Source organism: Zootermopsis nevadensis, unplaced genomic scaffold (genome assembly GCF_977971745.1).
Source record: "Zootermopsis nevadensis isolate Lab colony 2312 unplaced genomic scaffold, Znev_1.0 Znev_ptg000002l, whole genome shotgun sequence".
Taxonomy (NCBI): domain Eukaryota; kingdom Metazoa; phylum Arthropoda; class Insecta; order Blattodea; family Termopsidae; genus Zootermopsis; species Zootermopsis nevadensis.
The window spans coordinates 16,770,877-16,792,836 of record NW_028259134.1 but is presented as its reverse complement, the minus strand read 5'-3'; the positions used below and the strand labels follow the sequence as shown (position 1 = coordinate 16,792,836).

Genomic DNA, 21,960 nt, shown 5'->3' with positions numbered 1-21,960 from the left:
CTTTCATAGCGTAGAACTTGCATATGCAAAACCTGCCGTAAGAAAGCATATATCTTCGTTAGCAGGCGCTGTCATTTAATTGACTTCAGTAAATAAATTAGTTAAAGTCAGAGGTACTATACTGATGACGTTCATTTGTCGAGCGGATGGAGAAATTCAATTTTAACATTTTGTGCTCGTGTAAGGAAAAAAAAACTCATGAGTAGGATCCGAGGTTCTCACGGCGTCGAATATTAAGATGGCTGTCTTCTGGGTTGTAGCGCCGTATAGTCTGGTGGAAGTTTACCGGCAGTTCATCGCCCTGACGATGGAGGCAGTAAGCACTTCTCATACGGCGCTACAACCCAGAAGACAAGCCATCTTCATCCTACCACGAGCCTGGGATGAGTTTTGGAAGTTACATTTCCTTCACTTCGTGTTTAATGTTCACACAGCCTCCTCGTTTGGAACGGTCCTGGCGTATGTTATGTAAGTAAATTTGTGTACAATTCTTACCGCGTGAGTCGCGTAGTCTCTGTAAAAGTTGCGTTTGACTTCGGGTTGAGGATTATGAATCAGCTGTTACTTGAGGCACCTGACTCGAGGGGGAGGAATGCACTTTGCCGTCGTGACAATATTAATAAACTTGGACGAGAGAGAGACTGCCTATCATGACGGCTTCAAGATGTGGAATATGGTCGGAACATGAAGCGAGAGGGAGGGCAGAGTCAAGGTTACGACCAATTCGGGAAGTTGTAAAACCAAGGGTTTTAGAGGGCAGTGAAGTTCTTCGCTGTGATGGGTGCTTATGGGAAACTCACTGTAGCTTTTCCATCGTATGTCTAAACTAAAAACACCGACTCTTTTGTGTGTCGTTCTGTGTCGCAGTTTTCTGTAATTGAATACTCTTTGATGAATATAGTTGGCTCTACCATAAATTCTCGGAATCTTACAATAAGCACAGTTTCTATACTATTACTCAGCCCTGCTATTTGGGCCTGGCGTAAATAAAATATTTCTGCATTGTAATACGATACAATTTTCGAAGCGTGTCATAATTTAAAAGTACACTCTGTCTGTCCGATAAAAATTAATTTTATCATGCGCTTGTAAGCAACCTTACGAAAATAAAGTCCTGTATGTTAATATGTTAAACGACGTCTAGTGTTTGGCGTTCCTGGTCACTAGTGTTTTTGCATTTCGTATAAACTTTCACAAAAACAGGGAATTCTACGTTATAACCAATAACGTTAGAAACTGCCTTTGTAGAAAGAACGAACGGAAAAGAGTATCTGTTCTAAACAGTCACGATTGAAGGAAGCAAACGACCCCAATAAAATGGAAGCGATTGTAGAAGAAGAAGGTATGGACGTTTTAACTTGAAAGATTATTCCACGGATGGCGTAGATCGATATAAGGAAGTGTTTGAGATAGAGGTCAGGGTGTTTCATTTGGGGTGACGTAGTTTAAGATTATCGATACTAAGCGAATTTCAGGATCGATGCTGATGACGTGAAAAGCAGTTAGACTGTTGCTTTGCTGCTGGACTTCGGGGTGTCTGAAGTGTTACTAATTATTTAGAGGTAGGTGGCGGCATAGATCGAACAAAAGTTCCGGTTTAACTTTGAATTTTTTGTTAGGTTGAAAGAAATTATAGATTTTTAGTATAGATTTATCGAAAACAAAAAAGAGAAAGTCAATGCAGGCCTATAGTCGTCTTGCGATAGGTCTACTACATGCCAACATTACGTTATATGATGTGATATAATGTTCCAGGATGTGGTTCATGTAGTGAGTGCATATGTTTCTGTGATTTTCGATCTTACAAAGTCGACAGTGTGGCTCTAATTACAAGGGTATAGGAGCAGTCAGAGAAACTGAAATTGCATAGAATTAGTAAAAGAAAACCTCCTTTCTCTTCATGGTAAAAGTGACGGAGGCAGTTCATTTTCCAGAAATATTGGTAATAACCTGGATGCACAAATGGTATCAGAACCTAAAATAAGTCAGTATGACTTCTCGTCGCTTTGAGATTCTCGAGTCCACATTTCTTAAGATCCATTTTAATATTATCACGTGCACCTAAGTCTCATACAAGGTTTTTTTAAATATATGAAATAGATGCATTTATTTGTCATAAGTTTTACAGCTCTGTGGTACTTCCCCTGTGTCCTGGACGGCAGTCTGAAACTCTCTGAATCCCTTTCAGTTCTGGAGTTGGAGGAAAACTTTGCCTTTCTCATCCACAGACAGTCTTTTATATTTCTTGTGTTTAGAAGTCTTCCTCACTTATTTTTTATTTATATACTGTTTCTCTCTCCTTTATTACTATTTTCCTTAAGAACTGTCTGGCTTCACAGCCGACTTGCTGCTTATTTATTCTTCATGAGAAAGTTGGATCAAGAAGAGCATTGTTCTTGTTGGGGGGAAGGGTGTGAGGCGCGGTGCGAGGACCCAACTTTTGTCAAACATTTTACAAGCTTCGCTTTTACTTCGTCTCTCGGTGTTTTGGTGTTACGTCTATTTTACTTTATGTTTTACATAATTTGAATTCATTTTAGCTGATTTTTCGTTCTCTTTACAAAATGCATAAAATGAACGTATAATGGAGAATTGTGTTTGTTGCTTGTCACCGCAACTGCTGAACGGAATTTTGTTAAATTTGGCGTGGAGCGTCTAGACTGTAATTTGTTTTCAGATTGTAATTCTGCCTATTGGTACAATGTAACTGCTACTATATACGAACCTGAATTTTAATTCTATAATTGTACTTAAAAGTGGTTCTCATCTTAAAAAGAAAGCCACGTGGCTTGGCCAAGCACTACAACTCTTGATTTAAGTGTTTTTCTATGTGATGTAAATTTAACGAAATACACAGGGATTTTTTTATAATTTGGTAAACATGTGGTTAGTATGATGATAACATTAATAATGTACGTGTATCGAGAAAAAGGCCTACGTCGCATTAAGCTCACACCAACAATTCACTAGGCCACAAATCATTTTGTTTGTGAACGAGAAACATTTGCCTACTCATCAAATCCACAACCTCACTGGATGTTTTCCATGTGTTTTTTAAACGAAATGCATTAGAAAGTAGTTTATTCCTCTAAAAATGATTAGATATGTTAACAGAATTCTTTGCAACTTTGTGTAACATCGCCACAGCCCAGTGTATCTCACTCAGTAGTGACCGACTAGGAACTGGACAGGCGGGGAGCAGTCTCCGGTAAGAGCAGAGAATTTGGCTTGTAGCCGATGGTCACTGTCGGTCGTTTCCCCCGGGGGTAAAGCGTGAAGCTGAACACCCTCCACCTCCAGTGGAGAGGTCGGGAATCGGTGGGATCTGTACCACCTCTCCCCTCAAGCGTCTCCATTGCGCGTAGCTAGACTTCTTTGCCTTAATTACATCTGTTGTCTTCTTTCCTCGAAGGGCCTTGCCCTCTTAATCTGTTTGTACACATTTGGCGGTCACGTCATGAATACATAATTTGGCGACAAATCACAAAAAAGCTATATCGTGTTCCTCGTGTGTCGTATAGATGTTCGGAGGATGCACAGCTTGAAACTGCATTGTTGTCATGCGGGTTGTAGACTCCGTTGCGTGCCTTCTGGAGTAACGACGCTCGTGCAGACTGCCAGGCCATCAATTCAGCCGTCGCCACTCGCCTGACTTCTCCGTGTTGCGTGTGTCCCGAACAAATCTTTGCAGGCGTTGTCTTCTACAATGTGTTCTTAACCGTTTTATGACCCGCGACCCATTTCAAGATGACGACAAACTGATGTGATTAACTGATTTCTAACTTATTTGTATATGTTGTATCGACCCCAGAGTGTTTCTGTGTCGAACGAGGCGCCGTGTAGACTCGTAGGCATTGTCAGTGTTTTCGGAGGTACTAGCCGCCTCCATCATTAGGGTGATGGAGGAAGAATACAACCTTTTCATACTCCTACAAGATTTAATTCATTTTCTGTTTCTCACACCTCTTTCAGAGGAGCCTCTAGTAACAAATTTTATTCGGATCGATTGAGTAATTTAGGACATGACACGCAACTGTGACCTCTCCATTATGCTTTAATTTTTATGCACCGTACAAGGGACACTGATTACGAATAAAGGTGTTGGTGTGATCCATGCGTGGAATTCTAAGCCGTTCGTCCATAAAACAGGAAAATACCAGAGTTCTTTGAAAAGATTTAACTATTGAGATATTTGTAACGATACATTTTCTTTGTGACAGCTGAATAGGCCTAAATATAAGCTATGATGGCTTTAAGCGTACTGTTATTTTTATGGGCCTGGCTGTACGCCGTTGTCTTGTTGTTTTCATTTCTCCCACACTGGCCATTGTCTTCGTGATGACCGTCATTTGTTTCCTGCGAGCACGTGGCTCCATGTTCTCTTTTTCTGCTAGGCTTATTGTTTCCCCTGTTGTAGAGATGACAGCCGATTGATTCACAGGCTAGAATCAACAACAAAAGTAGACGAAAAATCAACTATTCAACCTATTTAAATTTGTTGGATTAGATCAACAGCTCGTGTGTCGTCTGTGCTGTGGGATGTGGTCAGTTGAATTTGTATTTGCCCGAATAAGTTAATGTTTCGTCGAAAATAACACGGACTCCAATTCTCAAAGTTCATATTGAAGAAAAAAATTTAATACCTTTGAGTAAACAGTTTCCGACGTATTCAGCATTCTTGAAACTTTGATGCGTTCTGCACAGATTCCTGGGCCGGATGGGGCCATTTCGAAATGATGACCTTTACTGGTATCGCTTTAGAAATATCCTTTAATGTCGAGATTTACGTATAACAACAATACAAAATAATTAACAAGTCCATTTAAGTACGTGTTAAAAAGAGCACTGTCACCTGTAAACTAGAGGTAAATTGCAACATTTTGGACAAAACCTTCCGCTTCGCCCAGACAGTTGTCCGACATGATCACGGCGCGTTTTAAACTTCTACGCACGCAAGGCCCATGTGTTGTCAAATAGTAAAATATAGCTAGTACGCTGTCTGGGTTCGATAGGAAGAAATTATTTTGCTTCCTGAGATTTGAACCCTGGTTGTGTAGCCCATTGTCAGTTACATTACTGTGAGAAAGTTAGAAAATTGATTAACACACGGTGGAATACCGGATTCTGGCCGCAAAATTCGAGCAGCTGACTCATTGAGCAGATACGGCATTTCACTTGCACGTAGTATAACTCCTGTAATGATAGACGGAAACGTTGGTATAATTCTTATAGGGCAATTGAGACCGGTTGTCTTCTTAGCCTGTTATCCTGTCGGCAGCTACTTCATGGAGGTGGTCGTTGCATAAACCAGGACCAGTGCTGTAGATAATTGATCACCGTGCATGAAGCAAACCATGAATGACAAAATGCAAATTGTTTCGTGGTTCCCTTGTCAATCAAAGCGTTTGTCTCGACTGTCATGTTTTCTAGATAACGTAAGACGTCGGTAGTTGGCGAAAGACTGAAAGGAATCCCGCAGCAAGACTTTGCATCGGATTAATGTGAATATTTGCCAGGGATGGGCAGAGACAGGGCGAAAATGTTGCGCAACCGGCTCTCAAGCTGAGATTAATCACCCTGAACATGGCGGCAGTAAACACCTCTGAAGCGTTGGTCAGTTTCTATGACTACACAGCTCAACATCGCAGAAGGCAGTCTTGTTCTGCTAAAATTCGTTGAATCGTGCGCCATTTAACAACTCTCTTCCATGTCCCGAAGCTGATTTTACTCTATTGTTACGTATTATTTTCTTCTTCTTCTTCTTCTTCTTCTTCTTCTTCTTCTTCTTCTTCTTCTTTTTGCTTTCATTTTTGGCGAACTTTATCTCGTGAGTAACAGTTTTTTTTCTTAAATATTGTAATTTTAGCTATGGCACTCGATACAGAATTATGTTGTGCGACGTAATTCTATATTCTATGAAATGCCACTGCTGTACGTTCGGTAGATTTAGTTTTCTATAGTAGAAATTTTGGTTGCATATTTATGTTAAGCGGTGTGTTTAGTTCGTGTGACATCATTTTTTGTTCCTACCCCGATTTAGTCAGTAAGACCTTTTCGCCTGCAAAGAATAGGCCTATTGTAGTAATTTCTTTATTATGTGTTAGTTGTGTACTATTTATAATTATTTTTCCTCGGAAGATTTTTTTATGCGATGCTCTATTTAACAGTGTAGACTTGGTAATAAAATAAAGTCTTAGTACTACAACATTTCTGTTTATTTAGTATACTTCATGATAAATTTGTAAATTTATTGCTATGTATTCACATGCTTATTTATTTATTTATTTATCCCCTATTAAGTTTATATATTCATTTACTTGTATATTTTCGTATATATCTGTTTTTCTGTGACAATTTCTGTATTACCCCAATTACTGCGATAAGATGTATGATACGAAGGACACGGAGAATTTTTCAACCGGTGACAAATCCTTTTCTTGTTCATCCCTGGAGGAGACATTGTCGGGGAATGCCATTGTCGTTCGGTGCCGCCGCCCCCCCCCCCCCAGGCCTCAACCCCTTCGCCGAAGCTGTCGTGCAAGATGGTGACAAATGACAGGCGCAACGTGAGATGACAGCTGCTGTATTGTTTCGGGTGTGGAGGTGATGTCAGAGCAACATGGGATGATCTGCTTTCCCAACGAAAGGCCAGTTCCAACAGTCCATTGTTTACACGGTGATAGGATGGGTGATATTGCCTTGTTGGTCTTGAATACAAGACTATGCTTATCACTTTGCAGAAAGGCTCTGCCGCCGACGACATTGTATATTTAGTAAAGTGATTCTACGCAGCTTTCTTTGTTTAACAGCGCAAATTTTGCATGAGGGTGAATAAAATTGCTCGTCTTGTCAGTACCGGAACAGGGTGGTGGTTCTCTCGCCGTTCATTTGAGGATAATATTAAAACGAATATTATAAAGAGAAGTAGGATTTGGTGATGTGTACTGTATTTATCGTGACAAGGCTCGGTGACCGGCTGCTGAGGACAGACAAGATCTAATAAATGGAATTGGAAAACAACAACCGCTTTGCAGCAAAACATGTGTAACTCCCCTTTACTTTCATTGCCAGTCTGTGTATTTTTCTGAAATCTAAGTGTACAAATATAAATAAGTACGTAGTTGATAAATTCTGGATCAAACGGTAGGAAATATATTTTAATTTAATAATAAAGATGGATAATTATGAACATGAAATAGAACATTTTTCAGTTGAGGTCGATTTATAAGAAGTTGTCGCGACCAATCAATGTCATAAACCATCTACCTCCTCCCCCCCACCCCGAATACGCAAAATGGGGTTGGTGTGCCGCCATGACTCTCCGACAATATTTAGTGTGCTGCGAGTGTAGAAAGGTTGCTCAACACTGATCTGAGCGACTACTAGCTTCACAAGGAGGACTAAATTTCATTATATTATTATTTGCATTAAGCTTCTGTAATCAGCACTTAAAAATAACTTTATTGTTATGGAATTAATGTTGTAAGTGGATTGATCTTCTTAGACGGACATAACTATTTTTTGGGGTCCTTTCAAATGTTATTCATGTTTTTATACTTTTAACAAGTGTGTCTGGAGGGCAAACTTGGTGGAACTCTTTCTGAACTATCTGTCATTTGTTTGTATTGGAGTGGATTTTAGGTCACAGTGTGAACTGAGGAATTCGATAGGAAATTATCAAGTTTCAGTCCCAGCTCTTTCATTCTTCTTCTTGTTCTCTTCATTCCGTTCTTTCCGTTTCCGTCCCCTCCAAAAGTAAATTGAACTTTGATAATAATTCTTCCAGCCGGTTCGGCTTAGATGGAAAAGTTGCTGAAGCAAAAAGGCGATCCTAACGAACCTCCTCCTCCCCCCCCCCCTCAGATCGCGGTGTTCTTTCTCTCTTTATCTTCTCTCCCTCCCTCCCTCTCTTCGTTTCTTTTTCTCTCTATATTAACCGCTCGTTTATTCTCGATACTTCGGTTAGTCTGTAATGTATAGGATGTCTCGAGGAACCTTTTTTCCTCCCTTGTGTCTGTCCACTTTTTCTCGTATTATCTGATCTTTTCCATCCATTTTATAATCCAGAATTGTGTCAGTTGTCTCTTTGTTGTTTATTTAACGATGCTGTCAGCAGCACAGACAATACAGCGTGGAATAATTACCTCTTGATCTGTTAACTCTTGAAATCAGTATATTACATTAAGTTCAGAGACTTAATAGTGAAGTTGAAGGATTTATTGTTCGCTTATGGACACGAAAACACGTGGCGTAGAATATTCATTTATGAAGTTATATAAAATATAGACCTACTATAGATATTCCAATGCTGTACTGTGCACTTGTACGTACTAAAGGAAGACTTCAGAAGGTATATTCTTCTATGTTCCTATTACCGTTGATGTAAAAGCTTATAGACGGGTGAGGGTAAACATCCACGGTTTCTTAAATTCGACATCAGATGAGGTCGGTGTTTGTATTTAGGCTCGACCGTCTTACGACTGAAGAGAGTCCGAAGTACCCACTGGTTAGGAAGCTGGATGAACCCAGACATGGAGACATACAGAATAGTCCTGCAGATACCAGAATCGAAACTTCGAGATCTGCTTTAATTTTTGCTAAACTTGTTTCATGCAATGAAATAGGTTAAGATCTTGGTTCGTAATGGAGAAAGGAATTGAATACTTTTCCTTACTTTGTGTATTTCTGCCAGACGAATTAAGCGGGGAAATTCTTTTTGGTTTTCGTACGATTTTTGGCTTACGAAAGACGCATTTTTTGTTAATTGACCAACAGCTGGAATATAGAGACCGCAAGTGGGGGATACTATTAAAAATAATTCAAATCGTCAGAATTTTAACTACATTTAACTGTTTGTGAATCGTGCTTAGTGGCTGCCTTTTGTGTTGTCGGGTTATAGAACCAAAGTACAGAAAAACTTTAAACCCTTTTATGGGTGAACTACTGAGATATTTGTAGTTAACGTAAATGTGTCACATCACATTATAGGGAGACATTTCCAGTTTGAAAAATGCTATAAACATGAATAAATTTTACTTTCGGAGACTCTGCCTTCCCCGTTTACTTTTCAAAGTCAGTCGCATGATTTACACTTAACTCAGTGTTGTTTTCTTGTAACAGTCGATCAGATATTCTATGGCGTGTCGATATTGTCCCTCCGTCATCACGCTGGGTGACTCTGTCGGACAAACTTCCACCTGGTCACTATCGATGACGTGTTCCTGGCGGACGATGGTGCAATGGTGTTGAAGTGCGGGGCGTGTGGGGTTGGTTATCGAACTGCATTATCTCATGGTATATGAGCACGCAGGAGGATGATTCCGGAAATGGAGTCCCAGGCAAGGAAGTCCCTCCTGTAATCGGCACAGCTGCTCTGAGCTAAAGACTCAATTTCCTGCCCAGATTACATATATACTGGACCACGCGCAGCCAGCGCCTGACGTCACGCTAGATTTTATTGTAGGAAAAATTGTCCGTTCCCTGTTATAAGAAGTTTTGTTAAATGTTAGCTGACGCTTGCACAAAACGTTGGATCTGTAATAAGAGAACTTAGTACTGCCATTGCAGAACTTTTTTGGTTGTAAATTCTCTAAATGTATAAACAAAGACCCTGTTTGTAAAATATTGTTTATGAATGTAGTTATCTTATATTTTTGTTACAAACATTTTGGGAGAAAACGCGTAATAGTAAGAACTCTTCACAGAGTAAACACAATGACTCGTTTCCAATCTCTGAATCTGTTTCTATTAATAAAAAAGTGGACCATGTCTCTAAAATGTTGAATGTTAAAGCAGTTCTCGTCTTTTGTCGACAGTAATAAAGGATTAAATTGTTGCAGGCTCCGAAAAGTACATTTTAACTTGTTTCCATGATTTGTTGTTCGCTTTGTTTATGATTTAACGACGCTGCCAGTGACTAAGACTGTATGTCATCGGATGGTGCGATGATTAATGAATTATGAATTAGAGGGGATATGAAAGGAAGCTGTCACGACCCAATTAGGGTACTGTGCCGGCGACTGCATGGAATGACTGTGGGAAACCACGATACGTGAACCCGAGACCTCCCGAATACGAAGCACTCGGCTGGACGTTTCTTGCCGTGGCTTCGACATTTCTTCTTAGGTTGACCGTTTATCGAGTTCCTTTTCAACATCACTTTCGTTCTTCGTTTTAGAATTCGATGCTGGAACTCGTAGTGTCGACCTTTATGGAAGATTGCAGTTCTTTTAGGACCGTGTTGTTATACAGAAATTGAGATCGTGAGTCGTGAATTAAGATTTCGACGTTTTTCTGTGTGGGTGCCGGTTGCATGAAATCGGCTGTGGAACGAATTTGATAAATGATGCAGCCCGCAATAATGACATTGGGATTCGCGGCTGGATTCCACCGCAGACGGACGGATGTAGGAGATCGACCTGGCTGAGTGTGATAAAACAGGAGGCTGCATTCTGTCACAGCAGCGAAAGAAATGGCCAAGCTTATTTTGCGCCTCGGCTGTGGTGCGTTTCCCTTCTAATGACCATTCCGGTCGTACCATATACCAGTATTCACACCTGAGGTGATAATTTCTTCACTGTTAATTATTAGGTTATTTAACGACTCTGTTTGAACTCAGAGATTGTATCGCGTCGAGGAAGACGGGAGATGATGATAAAAGCTGAATATAGAAGGAAGTGGCTGTGGTATTTTTCTATGTGCTATTTTGTATTTGTCTGGAGAGAGAGATCACGAAGAACCCCAATCAAGATACAGACCTGTTACGTATCGAATAAAATTCCGGTGGTTTTGACACAAAACCGCTCACTATATATTGTTGTTGTTATTTTGTTGTAATTGCTAGTAGTAATATTTGCTTCAGCATTTGTCATTTGTGTGTTTGTGAGCCAGGAGCAGACCTTGTTATTTAAGGACAGAGAAGTGTCTTTATGTGACGCATACATGATCTGAAATAGATTTTTACAACATTTATCACATCAGTGTTTTTGTAATTTTATTTACCCAATGGGGAACCAACCATTTCATCAGGATATTCTGCACATATTATTCTACCAGTTGCTTAAAAATTGCTGGTATAATTTCTGAACATCCGAGTTCCATAGTGTGGTAAACAAGATTCGTGTTTATTTTCGTCTTCACGACATGCGTCATTGGACCTTCTTCTTAACCAATATCTGGGATAATCGTCCTGATGATGGAGGTAGCCAGTATTTCTGAAACGTCGTTAGACTTTTACCAGATTACACGGTACAAAAATCCAGAAGACAGCAATCTTCATGCTCACAGGTGTGAGAACTTAAAAGTCTCTCACATTTGTATTATATCTTTATTGAATGTTGAGTTGGGATCTGCGTTATCATCAACGACACGCACAATTATGCAGCCATGTACGGCGACAGAAGTCGTAATAAGTACGTAGGTCGGTTACTCGCATAAAAGTACTACATTGTATGATACAGAGAGAGATATCATTGCACTGTCAATGGAGGTATGGCTATCAGTTTGACCAGAAGTCACGCTGGGAAGATGACAGCTACCAATAATATCATTGAATGTGCTGACAGGTCGGGGATGTACCCCCCGTCGACCCCCGACACCCCCCTCTCTGCCATCCATCAAATGCTACCCCTACTGAACTATCGAGCTTCCAAGCTTCGAGAATCAAAATTGATGATCCACGAAGTTTGCAACTGTGACCGACCGTACTGTATACAGGTTGGACTAAGGTATGAATATTCAAATACACAGGTTATCAAACTGTAGCGCGTGATCACCGGCTGTACTGGAAAGTACATCGCAGCAACTTGATTTGTTTGTTGTAATAAATAATTTATATTAACGCAAATACGCTTTTATAGATTCCTGTTTAATTTTATTTTCAACAAATGATTACTGGACTTGTAATTGTGAACAAGGTCTGCATTTTGTGCCTTGTCGAACTCTCGCACAATGAACCTCTTATGTACGTATTAATTAGACGCAGTATAATCAGAGCTTATATGGGGTCAGGGTACAGTAAAGAATTTTTTAAAAAAGTTGATCGTTTGAGTTTTTAAGGACGGTGGAGATGATCTTCTTCTGGGTTTTGGCGCCGTCTAGACTTGTTGGTAAATTCCGACGTTTAGGAGAAACACACTGATTCCAACTTCTTGGTTGAAGCGCCCCGAAACGAAAATGCAGACATCCGTACCACATTTCTTCCACTTCCGTTGCCTTGTCTGAGAGCTGTAACTCACCGACATTCTTGGCTGATTGATGCGTCTTCCTCACTTTAAATGTTCTGTGTGGAAAGAAGGCATACAAATTTTGCACATTTGTTTACGATAAGTTTTTAATTCTCCGTTACAACAAAATGATTTCGCGGTTATGTGTTAAAGCATAGCGATCCTGTTTGAGATACTGAAAAGCCAACCTTTTACTACAAGACCCCTGAAAGTGTTCAGTGATAAGAGAAAAACAAAACAAAGGCACTAGAAGTGGATATTCTCATTGAGGGCAATAAAAAGTTATGCAATTGCATTTCACAACACATAACAGGAATATATAACTTGTTATATGGGGTGAACCTCTTAAAAGGTTTTTAAAAACTATAAATTAGATTAAGTGTGAACGATTAGGGAGTTAAGTACCGCCATTAGCAAGGTTTAAGCTCCCCCCCCCCCCCCCCCACACACACACACACACTGGATCGGTATTACACTTCAGTTTTTAACACTGGGCAGATAGCGGCCTCCACTCGTCGTATCAAGGCGCCAAGCTCTGTCGTCGTCATAAATCTGCATACGAGAAGTGCAGAACGCGGACTGGCTCAAGGGCCCTCCAGCTGTGTTGTGTGTTCCAGGAGCCTAAGAACACCAGCATCTGAGTCCTGGGTTCCAAACTTGGGGAGCGTGCATGTCCCCAAAGACATAGGCAACGTTATAACGTCGAAATAGTTGTTAAGTTATTTTACTGTTTCTTTTTTTTACACTGGAGCAGAATTTAATAGCCAGAATTATACAATACCTAATCGGTTAGAATATGGCTACCGCAAAACTTCCATGGGGTAGAGACCTTGTTGAGAAACTGATGGTCGCTCAGGCAGTTAGGATATTTTCCGACTTTTATGGAGCTCGAAAGTTCTTTATCGTGTTCACAGGAACCTATATCTGGATCTTGTACTGAGCCAGTTTCACACCGTAAATTATTATTAATTTGACAATGGACAGTATTAAAAATAATCTCTATGTAAAGGCGCAAGTGGATAGTCAGATTTTCATAAGGTTTTATATATTCCATACCTTCATACCCTATTTCTCTAATATGTATTTTAATATTATTCTCCCATCTTCACATATATCTCATGTGTGGTTTTCCTATTACTTTATTGTATTTTCCATTTAATTGAAGTGTCATGCCCCACTGTCTTATGCGACGTCGCGCCGTATAGTCTGCTATAAACTGGCCCACGTTTCGGAGGTGCTGATCATGGAGACAGTAAGCATCTCTGAAACGTCAGCCAGTTCCTGGGAGACAACACGGCGCAACATCCCAGAAGACAGTCTTCTTCAGATCTTAGTTAAATTGGACATGAAGTTGCGTAGCTCGTAATAGAATACAATGTCAGGATTCATAATTGTCTTGACTCGTTTTATTTAATTTATTCTTATGTTTCTCACGATTAACCGGATTTTCGATTATCCACATTAGCACCGTGGCCCGTTTATTAGGGTTAAGCGAGAATTATCCAAACTTTGTAGCATACCAGAATCGACGTAATGTGACTCCGTGTTGTCCTTCTTCCCCATACACCGAAGTTAACTGCACCTTTCTCTTGCTATTTCTTATTTAATGATTTAACGAAAAGTGACAAAGACTCTGATACAGCGTAGGCGAAGTTTCTTGAACATTGTAATTTAATTCTGTCCTTCCATATTATTATCAATTAAGTTGTTTGTTCACGTTCGGTCTCAAGTATTTGGCTAATACTTTCTGAACACCTTTTTATCCCCAAAATTAGACGCTAGTGGAAAATAAAGAAGCAGTTTATTCCAGAGGAAGGGTGTAATTGAATTACGTTCTTCTTATTTGCTGCTGTCTTTTAATTTTCTCTAACTACTCTTTATTCATATATTCGCCTCGCCTTATTAAGGCAGTTAATATAACGCGTCAAAAAATAACGAGGAGGTTTTCAGCATCAGCTACCGCCAGTAAGACACAGGAGACGCATTTTAAACCATAAAAGACAGCACACCAGTTGCTGTACTAACTTTAAAGCGGGGGACACGATTTGAATTGCTTGTCAGTTTCTCAGTGTTGTTTTTGTTATTCGCATATCGACTCATAACGCCAGAAACGTAAAATTATCAGTTGTGAACTACAGAAACTTGAATTACGACTCGGTATTTCAGTTTAGTTACCTTACATAATCGTAAATAGCTGTTCTGTCAATAGTTGAGACCCCAAACGTATGGCACAGACTGCACACTGTATGATGCAAAAATATCGCGGGTCAACATATTCTTTTTTGTGTGTTATGTGCAGACAGTGGCGACGTGCAACTGGAAACAGCGTCGCGATGTTCCAGAAAAGGGTCACTCTCCCCTCCCCATCGCTGTGCCAGCCAGCCAGGCCATCTTGACCGTACCAGAACATAAATCTCTCGCCCCGCTCTGGTGCTTTTCCGCCGCCCAGCAATGTGTCCTTTTCTCGGTAGTTTTCATATCAGTAATTTTTACGAGCAACACTCCTCTGTAGGAAGCAAGCTTGAGCCGAGGATTCCAAGCGTTTAAAAGACTAGAGCCAGCCGGCCACTTGAGGGGCCCCTCGTTCATAATTCTTTCATAAACTCGTCCTTCTCTTGGCACGTACGTGGACCAAGTGATGGCGCATAGAAGCAAACTTGCTCAGTGTCGTGTTAAAACGCTTGCCATTCTCTTTTGGGAATGTAGGCTCCGTTATCAGATAAAATGAAGTGATGTTACTCAGTAGAAGGCGCTATGTGAAGTAGGTACGTAACCAATAGGAAAATTATTATGGCGTTGTTCATTGTCTTGTTCAAAATGACGTATAACTTTTCAATGGGTGTCTCCTTTTATATTGAAAGGAAAGTGTGTTTACGTTGATGAAACCTGAAAGAGACCCATCTGATAAGGTTTCTGTGGTTTCCCTCTCTTACCTGAAGATAGAAGCATATCCAGCTTCCGAAACGTTGTGATTTTATATATAATTCAGACGAGGGGAAAAGCCCAAGAATTTGATGTTTTCACGGCGGTGAGTCTGAAGATGGTTGTCTTCTGGGTTGTAGCGCCGTGTAGTCTGGTAGAAGTTTGCCAACGTTTCAGAGGTCCTTGTTGCCTCTATCATCAGGACTCGTGGCTCTTATGTTGGAGGCGACTATCGGCTGACTGTGAACTAGGTTTTATCTTGTCTCACCCAGATGCCGTGACCGTGTTTCTATAGTTATTTTGAATGACATAGAGTATCTTTCATGAAGTGGTGGTTATGAGACGCAGCGTCATTCTTCTGCTGTTTCAGTGCTGAGCCTTCGCAACACACAGGAAGAGGAACCACCGGACCCGCAGCTGATGCGTCTAGACAACATGCTTATAGCCGAGGGGGTAGCAGGTCCTGAAAAGGGTGGTGGTGCGGGGGCAGCAGCCAGCGCCTCGGCGGCAGCATCGGGTGGTCCCGGACAGCCAGATAATGCCATCGAGCACTCAGATTACCGCGCCAAGCTCGCACAAATCCGCCAGATTTATCACCAAGAACTCGAGAAATATGAGCAGGTAAGTCTTCTACCATCACTGTACATTCGGCAACTTCCTTGGCATCAGTGCGTTCCGGGACAGTATACATTATTCCTGTAGGAGCATTATTTTATTTAAAACTGATTTTAACCGCTTCCCTGATCATTCCGAGATATCTTGGGTTGATGATTTTTGCAAAAAAAATATTTATCCGAGTTAATTTTGGACAGTATTTATTTTCGTCTCATTATTACACTCGTGAAGAAAATACGTATATCAGACTGTAGATGTCAGCAAATGAAATACTGCTGTACTTTAATAAGCCGCTTACGTCTGTGTATTTTTGCACTATGTCTAGCTATGGAATGTGACCCGATATAACTCGTGATAGTAATAATTTAAATTATATAAACTATATTTTGCACAGCACTCTTAATTATTTTTCGTCATGTCATTTTTGTGAGTAGATTCCATTTGTGAAATAAAAAATATGATTTTATGGATCTTGTTATGAATGAATCAAGGAAGAGGTTAATATAAGAAATTTACATTGTGTTCTGTTACAGGTGCTAAAAATTATATTTACAGTAGTTTTTTTCTGACACCCAGATCTGCAAAAAATATTGTGATATGAATTTAATTTTGGTTTGTGTAGGTCTGATATGAACCACTATTTTATACGAAACTCGAATTTTATAGATTTTATTAAAATCAGCTCGTTGAACAGTGCATAATAAATTTGTATGTCACATAAACATACAGTATATTTTATTAAGGTCTACAACTTTTATTTTAAATTAGTTTTTATACGGAGAATATTTAACGAAAGTGGTGGTGAATGATATGTCAGTTTCACAATAGATTATATGTCGTAAATGAACATAGAAGCCTGTGAGGTTTACAAAAGAACGTATTGAGTATATCTTTCGTTTCTCGTTCACAGCCATGAAATGTTAAAGAAGGAATATATTTTTAATCTTGTTATAGAAGAAGGTTATAGCAATGGCATGATTGAGCTCTGATCTGGCTCTAAATCACTGTCACTTAAATCGTTTCCTGAAGTCTTGTCATAAGACACAGTAAAAGCCGTTGAACCTCATTGAAGAAATGCTACAGCTAGATGGAAATTTTTGTAAAATAAAACTTGGTGGCTTATTTCTTGACAGCCCTTCAATTTGCCACTTGACGGTATAAAACCTTCCCTCTACATGGTTATGAAATATCAGGCAAATGAGAGGTTACGAACTTTGAGGGCAGAAGATGTAAAAAAAATGGAAGTAAGAAATCGTTTTCAATTATATGTTTCCAGCTGGAGACACCTGTCTGTTAAGACGTTAGGAACAAGAAGATCTGGGCTTGGAATTATCGCATTAGGATATGAAGCTAACGGCCTCTTTGCCCGCCCTAATAACACCTTAAATAACGACCTATGAAAACTACAGGGAGATACAAAATAACTGACACTTCATGTCATTGCATTTTGGAATTCAAGTTGTATCGCGCAGTCTCAGCAAGTTCGTATTAGTCATAAGGAAATATGATTATGATTTTTTGATCTCTGAGGGTGTTCGGATTATGCATGCCTGTTATAATTTACTTCGAATTCCTCAATACTGTCCTGTTACGATCTAGGCATATCGCATTGAAAGTGGCTCGCATTCCTTGTATGGCATTATTACACCCCACCAGCAGCTGTTTACCCTTAATTCAGCCAAATAACTGTTATACTTTGCTACAGAAATATAAAACAAAGAATGCGTTTTGCTGAAAATACCAACTTTAATATGGTTAATGAGCGTTATTTATATTAAATTGTCTTGTTGTGTTCCTTATTTGCCAAATGTTTGTCGATATGATAGCATATCGCGTGGCCGCCCCTCAGCTATGTCTGAGCAATGACTGCACCGCGAAGGGGCAAGAACCTGGGTCTACGACTCTCATGCCTCACACAAGCCGGACACTTTCCATTAGCTGCATTGAATACAGTATGATTTCTTATTGTTGCGGTGGGGCGACTGTCTCTGTGAAACTGCGGCCTCTAACGGGCCCACTGTCCATCCCCGAGATGACACGAGAGTGTATGGAACATCGGCGGAATGATATTGATGGAATTTGAGAAAATCTTCCCCTAGTACTACTTTGCCCACGTGGACTGCTTGACAGCGAACCCGGGTGTCGGTAGTAAGAAGCCGGTGACTGATCTTCCTACGCTGTGGCATAGCTACAGCATGTTCGCAGTGCAGTAATCCTTCTGCTTTCTATTCGTAAGATACTTAGTTTCGAATCCCGGCCGAGGACCTCAATTATTCCTGTTAAATTTCGGATACGAATGAAATAACTCATGATCACTTCCTCTTACGTAACATGACAGGCCAAGATTATTTACGGTTTATTTTTATTACTAGAAAAACTCTTCGAAATCAAGGATAATTGTAAAAATAATGTTGTTTGAGGGATAGCACAGTTTATGCCCCAAATCCCTGCACTTCATATATTTATTTCGTCCAGAAGCCTCCAGGAAAACCTAGGCATTGATGGGAGCATAATATTAAAGTGTGTGTTGATGAAATAAGGTGTGAAATTGGGGACTGGATTAAAATATTTTTGGCTACGGCACAATGACATACTTTTGTGAATACAGACATGAACTTTCGAATTTCTTACAACCACAGGATATATGGACTAGCAGCGTAACCAGCAACTTTTAAGTTCAGACCCTGGGTCATGTCTTAGTCAGTTAATTACTTAGTTTTCGTTATTTATTTTAAGCAGACTGCCCGAAACGAAATCCCACCTATTTTGCTGGTATTTCTGAGATACAGTATATGAGTCTCTTAATGGGGTGTTATATAACAGTGGCTTGTGAGGTTGGCAAGTTTTAAGAGCCGACAATTCATGTGGAGGAGATTTGAGTGTAGAGAGGAATCAGCTTAATTACAGCGTTTGTCGTAACAAGTTTTACACCGCGTTTTATGTTCCCCGCCCCTGTAAGTGCAGGACAAACCTGTAATTTGTTGCACCACCACGTAGCGCTACTTGTAGCCCACAATAATAAGCAAGCTGTTTCCTTGGTAACTCGATATAGTTTATACTACGAAACTTATCAGAATCGATTCCTAGCGAAAATATTTGTATTATAGATCAATATATTTCAGCCTTCTACACTTTACAGAACACAAAAGTATAGTTCCAATATTTTGGAGCACGCCAAACCATGTATCACCGTAATTATGTACGTGTACGTATAAATGTTTGACGATCGTAAATTTCGTACAAATTTAATTTTTAATTAATTATAAATCTATCGAGCAAATTTCGTAAAGAAACAAGTTGTCGAAGCAATTTAAAATATTTTCCGACGTGAACTGAGTTACACTCCTGGCTTCTTTAGGTAATTTTTGACATATTGAAGCCCAGTGGTAAATATATGTACCACCTGCCTTAACAATTAGCAACTCTGTATTTTGTATTTAAGGGTTCTGTATGATTCTTACAGTAACAGATGTCTGCAAAAAAAAAAGGTCGAGCTTGATTCGAGGTTTACTTAAAGGGGGTATTTGGGCCCGTGCAGCACATGATTAAGTTCACATTACCGAGAATGCATTTAGTTTTACATCGGCGTAACAAGGGACGATGCAGCCACCAAATCTTTCTCCGTGAGTAATCAAAAGCAATTTAATAGGGTCTTAAGCAGGCTGGGGATATTGCATTTACATTGTAATGAATTTACAAATTGCACATTACGAACATAATACAGTAGCCAATGAAATAAGAACAAGCATAGTCAGCAACCTTCAAAAACTTTTAGGTTTTTTGAATTATTAAAATCCTCAAGAATAAGCGAACAGTTCCTAAATATGGCAAAGTAGTCATAAATGACGGTATACAATAAGAGGATTATAATATTACACAAATAGAATGATTAAGTTCAACGAAAATCATGTTTTACCCCATCAGAAACCTCTAACGTAATGTTAGTTAACAAGTTTAACAATGTCTACGAAAGTTATGGATCAATAGTAGTATACAATACTCAGCGTTTTTACGTTTTAATTGTATACGAAGTAGAGCTAATGAGAGACTGTGCAAATGGATGCATTTCTTTTTTAAATTTAAAACAGTGCATTTAATTAACACAAATATACGAAGGCGCCGTGTTGGCAGTATGAGCTACAAATTAATTTTCCTGGCTCAAATGCTCGTAAATGCTGACGTAGGCTTATTTATAGCATACTATTGAAAAATAAATTCACTCCACTGGTTTCAGTGTGGGACCTCGCCCTCTGACTTCCAAGTTTCATAAAAATTCGATGAATCGTTTCAGAGATGATTTTACGCACGTACTGCCCAGAACGCGTAAGACGCAATGGGAGTTTCTGCCCTGCGTAGCCTTTACCTGGCGAGAGCTGTCAGTTCTTCGTGGCTCGAACTGTTTGGTAAAAATGCGAACACGTCAGAATGGCCGTGTCTGGTTAGTGATCACAGCTACAGAGAATGAAACATTCAGCCAGCACTCAGCCTGCCTGCATCCCAAGGGGCGGTGTTTCCAGAACATCTACATAATTTAAAGCGTACATTTGTCGCCGGATGCAACTATGTGATCTGGATGTCCAATCACTTTCTGGAATGTTGGGGGCGATAGGGGAAGGGAAGTTTTATTTTTACCACGTGTTTAGAGCGAACAGCGTGTTGTGCGACAAAATAAATATTGTACAAATGCTGTTGGAAACAGCGCTTTGTGGAAAGAATACAAAGTAAGCGAAGTTGTCTGCTCTAAAATGAATTCATTTTGCTTAGAAGGGCGGTAATGTTGGTTTTGATCGGATAGTGTGTTTGACCATCCTGTGATTGTGTGACGTGCCTATTATACGAAGTAGGGAACCTGTGTTCTGTATGAACTACCGTCAGCTGTAACAAGTAGAAGTAGAGTTGATACGGTTAAATAAAACTATTACTGGACCAAAGCTTGAAATGTAGGGATTTTTAAAAAAATATTTGATTCTTAAGAACGAACAGCATTAATAAACGCTGGCAATTACTTAAAAGTATAATGATAAAGGATTCATTTGTTAAGATTTGAGTTATTCTGTGCGTTTCCTTCAAGGGGACAAGTATGAAATCCGTTCGAGAACAACCGATATCAAGTAACTCCTGCTTGTTATGACAGGTTCCCGAGGGATACGGACATTTTCCCGTTTCGAAAAGATTTTCGTTGAGCACACTTAGGACATGCTTCTAGGTAATAAGACTTTCGTCTCTCTTCCACGATTTATCCCACGTATGTATTAATGCATGTATGTGTATTTACGAACCTAAAGTCAGATCAGAAATCGAGGTAAATATGTACACTATATATACAGTCACTGAGAAATAAGCATTTACAGTTTCTTTTCTTTTCTTACCGTTAGAACATTAAAATACAAAATACGAGCGAACAGTGCTTATTCTGGGATGTTGCGACGTGTAATTGTTAATTTGAGTGTGTCTTATTGGTCCGCTTATCCAACGTGTAGGAATATCACGTGGATTAATACGAACATTATCTGCTACCGCTGTAACCACGATTGCTATGGCAACGTGCGCAAGTCTCTCCTCGTGTTGCGTGGAACGTGATCGGGTGGCCATAACATTACGAAGCCATTTCTGGACACCTTTGATTCCAATTAAACAAACTATTGTGGAAACTAAGCATTTTAGGAAAAGTGTCTGGGGGTGTAACTGCAATAGGGTTATTGGGGGGGGGGGGTGTCCAGTAAGAGCCACAGAACAACCTCAACATTGCGTTAAGTGTAGCAATTAGAAAGCAGCGGACAAGGAATCGAAATACAGAATTGCCCTCTAAATCGGTATAACAGTTGAAAGTAATTCCAGCGTTTGCTTTCCCGCGGACAAGAGAATTGACTCCAGTCGATATTGTGTACCATTCCGATTCGCATTTTCAAGCTTTGCATGTTTCGACCAGAATAGGTGTGGGGTGGAATAGGGGAGGGTTAACTGTGGTAGGTTCTTTGTCAGTGTCTGCATGGGGGTGATATGAGAGGTGGAGGAGGGGTACTCTCACGCAATTCTCTCGTTTGCTGGTGATTTCCATTTCCACGTGCGATACTAGTGGCGTACTCTCTCTTCCAAAGCGTCTAGACCTTCCGTGTGTGGTGGTGATAAGGTTGTTTTCAACAACGGTCGTGTTTACAGCTTCGGGTAGAGATGCTTGAAAAAATTTCACTTCAAAATC

General features: G+C 39.9%; 1 protein-coding gene across 12 annotated transcripts in view; it reads left to right on the top strand.

The window, feature by feature from the left end:
* The window catches only part of exd (PBX homeobox extradenticle), a 378,101-nt gene that overhangs the window by 266,664 nt on the left and 89,477 nt on the right, over positions 1-21,960 (top strand). For all 12 annotated transcript variants that reach the window (XR_015535862.1, XM_087351479.1, XM_087351471.1 and 9 more), the window contains one exon: positions 15,517-15,767. Coding sequence is in view for 11 of the 12 variants with exons in the window: in XM_087351479.1 (XP_087207605.1) it covers positions 15,517-15,767 (251 nt within the window). In the remaining variant the exon portion in view is untranslated. The remainder of the gene's footprint in view (positions 1-15,516; positions 15,768-21,960) is intronic.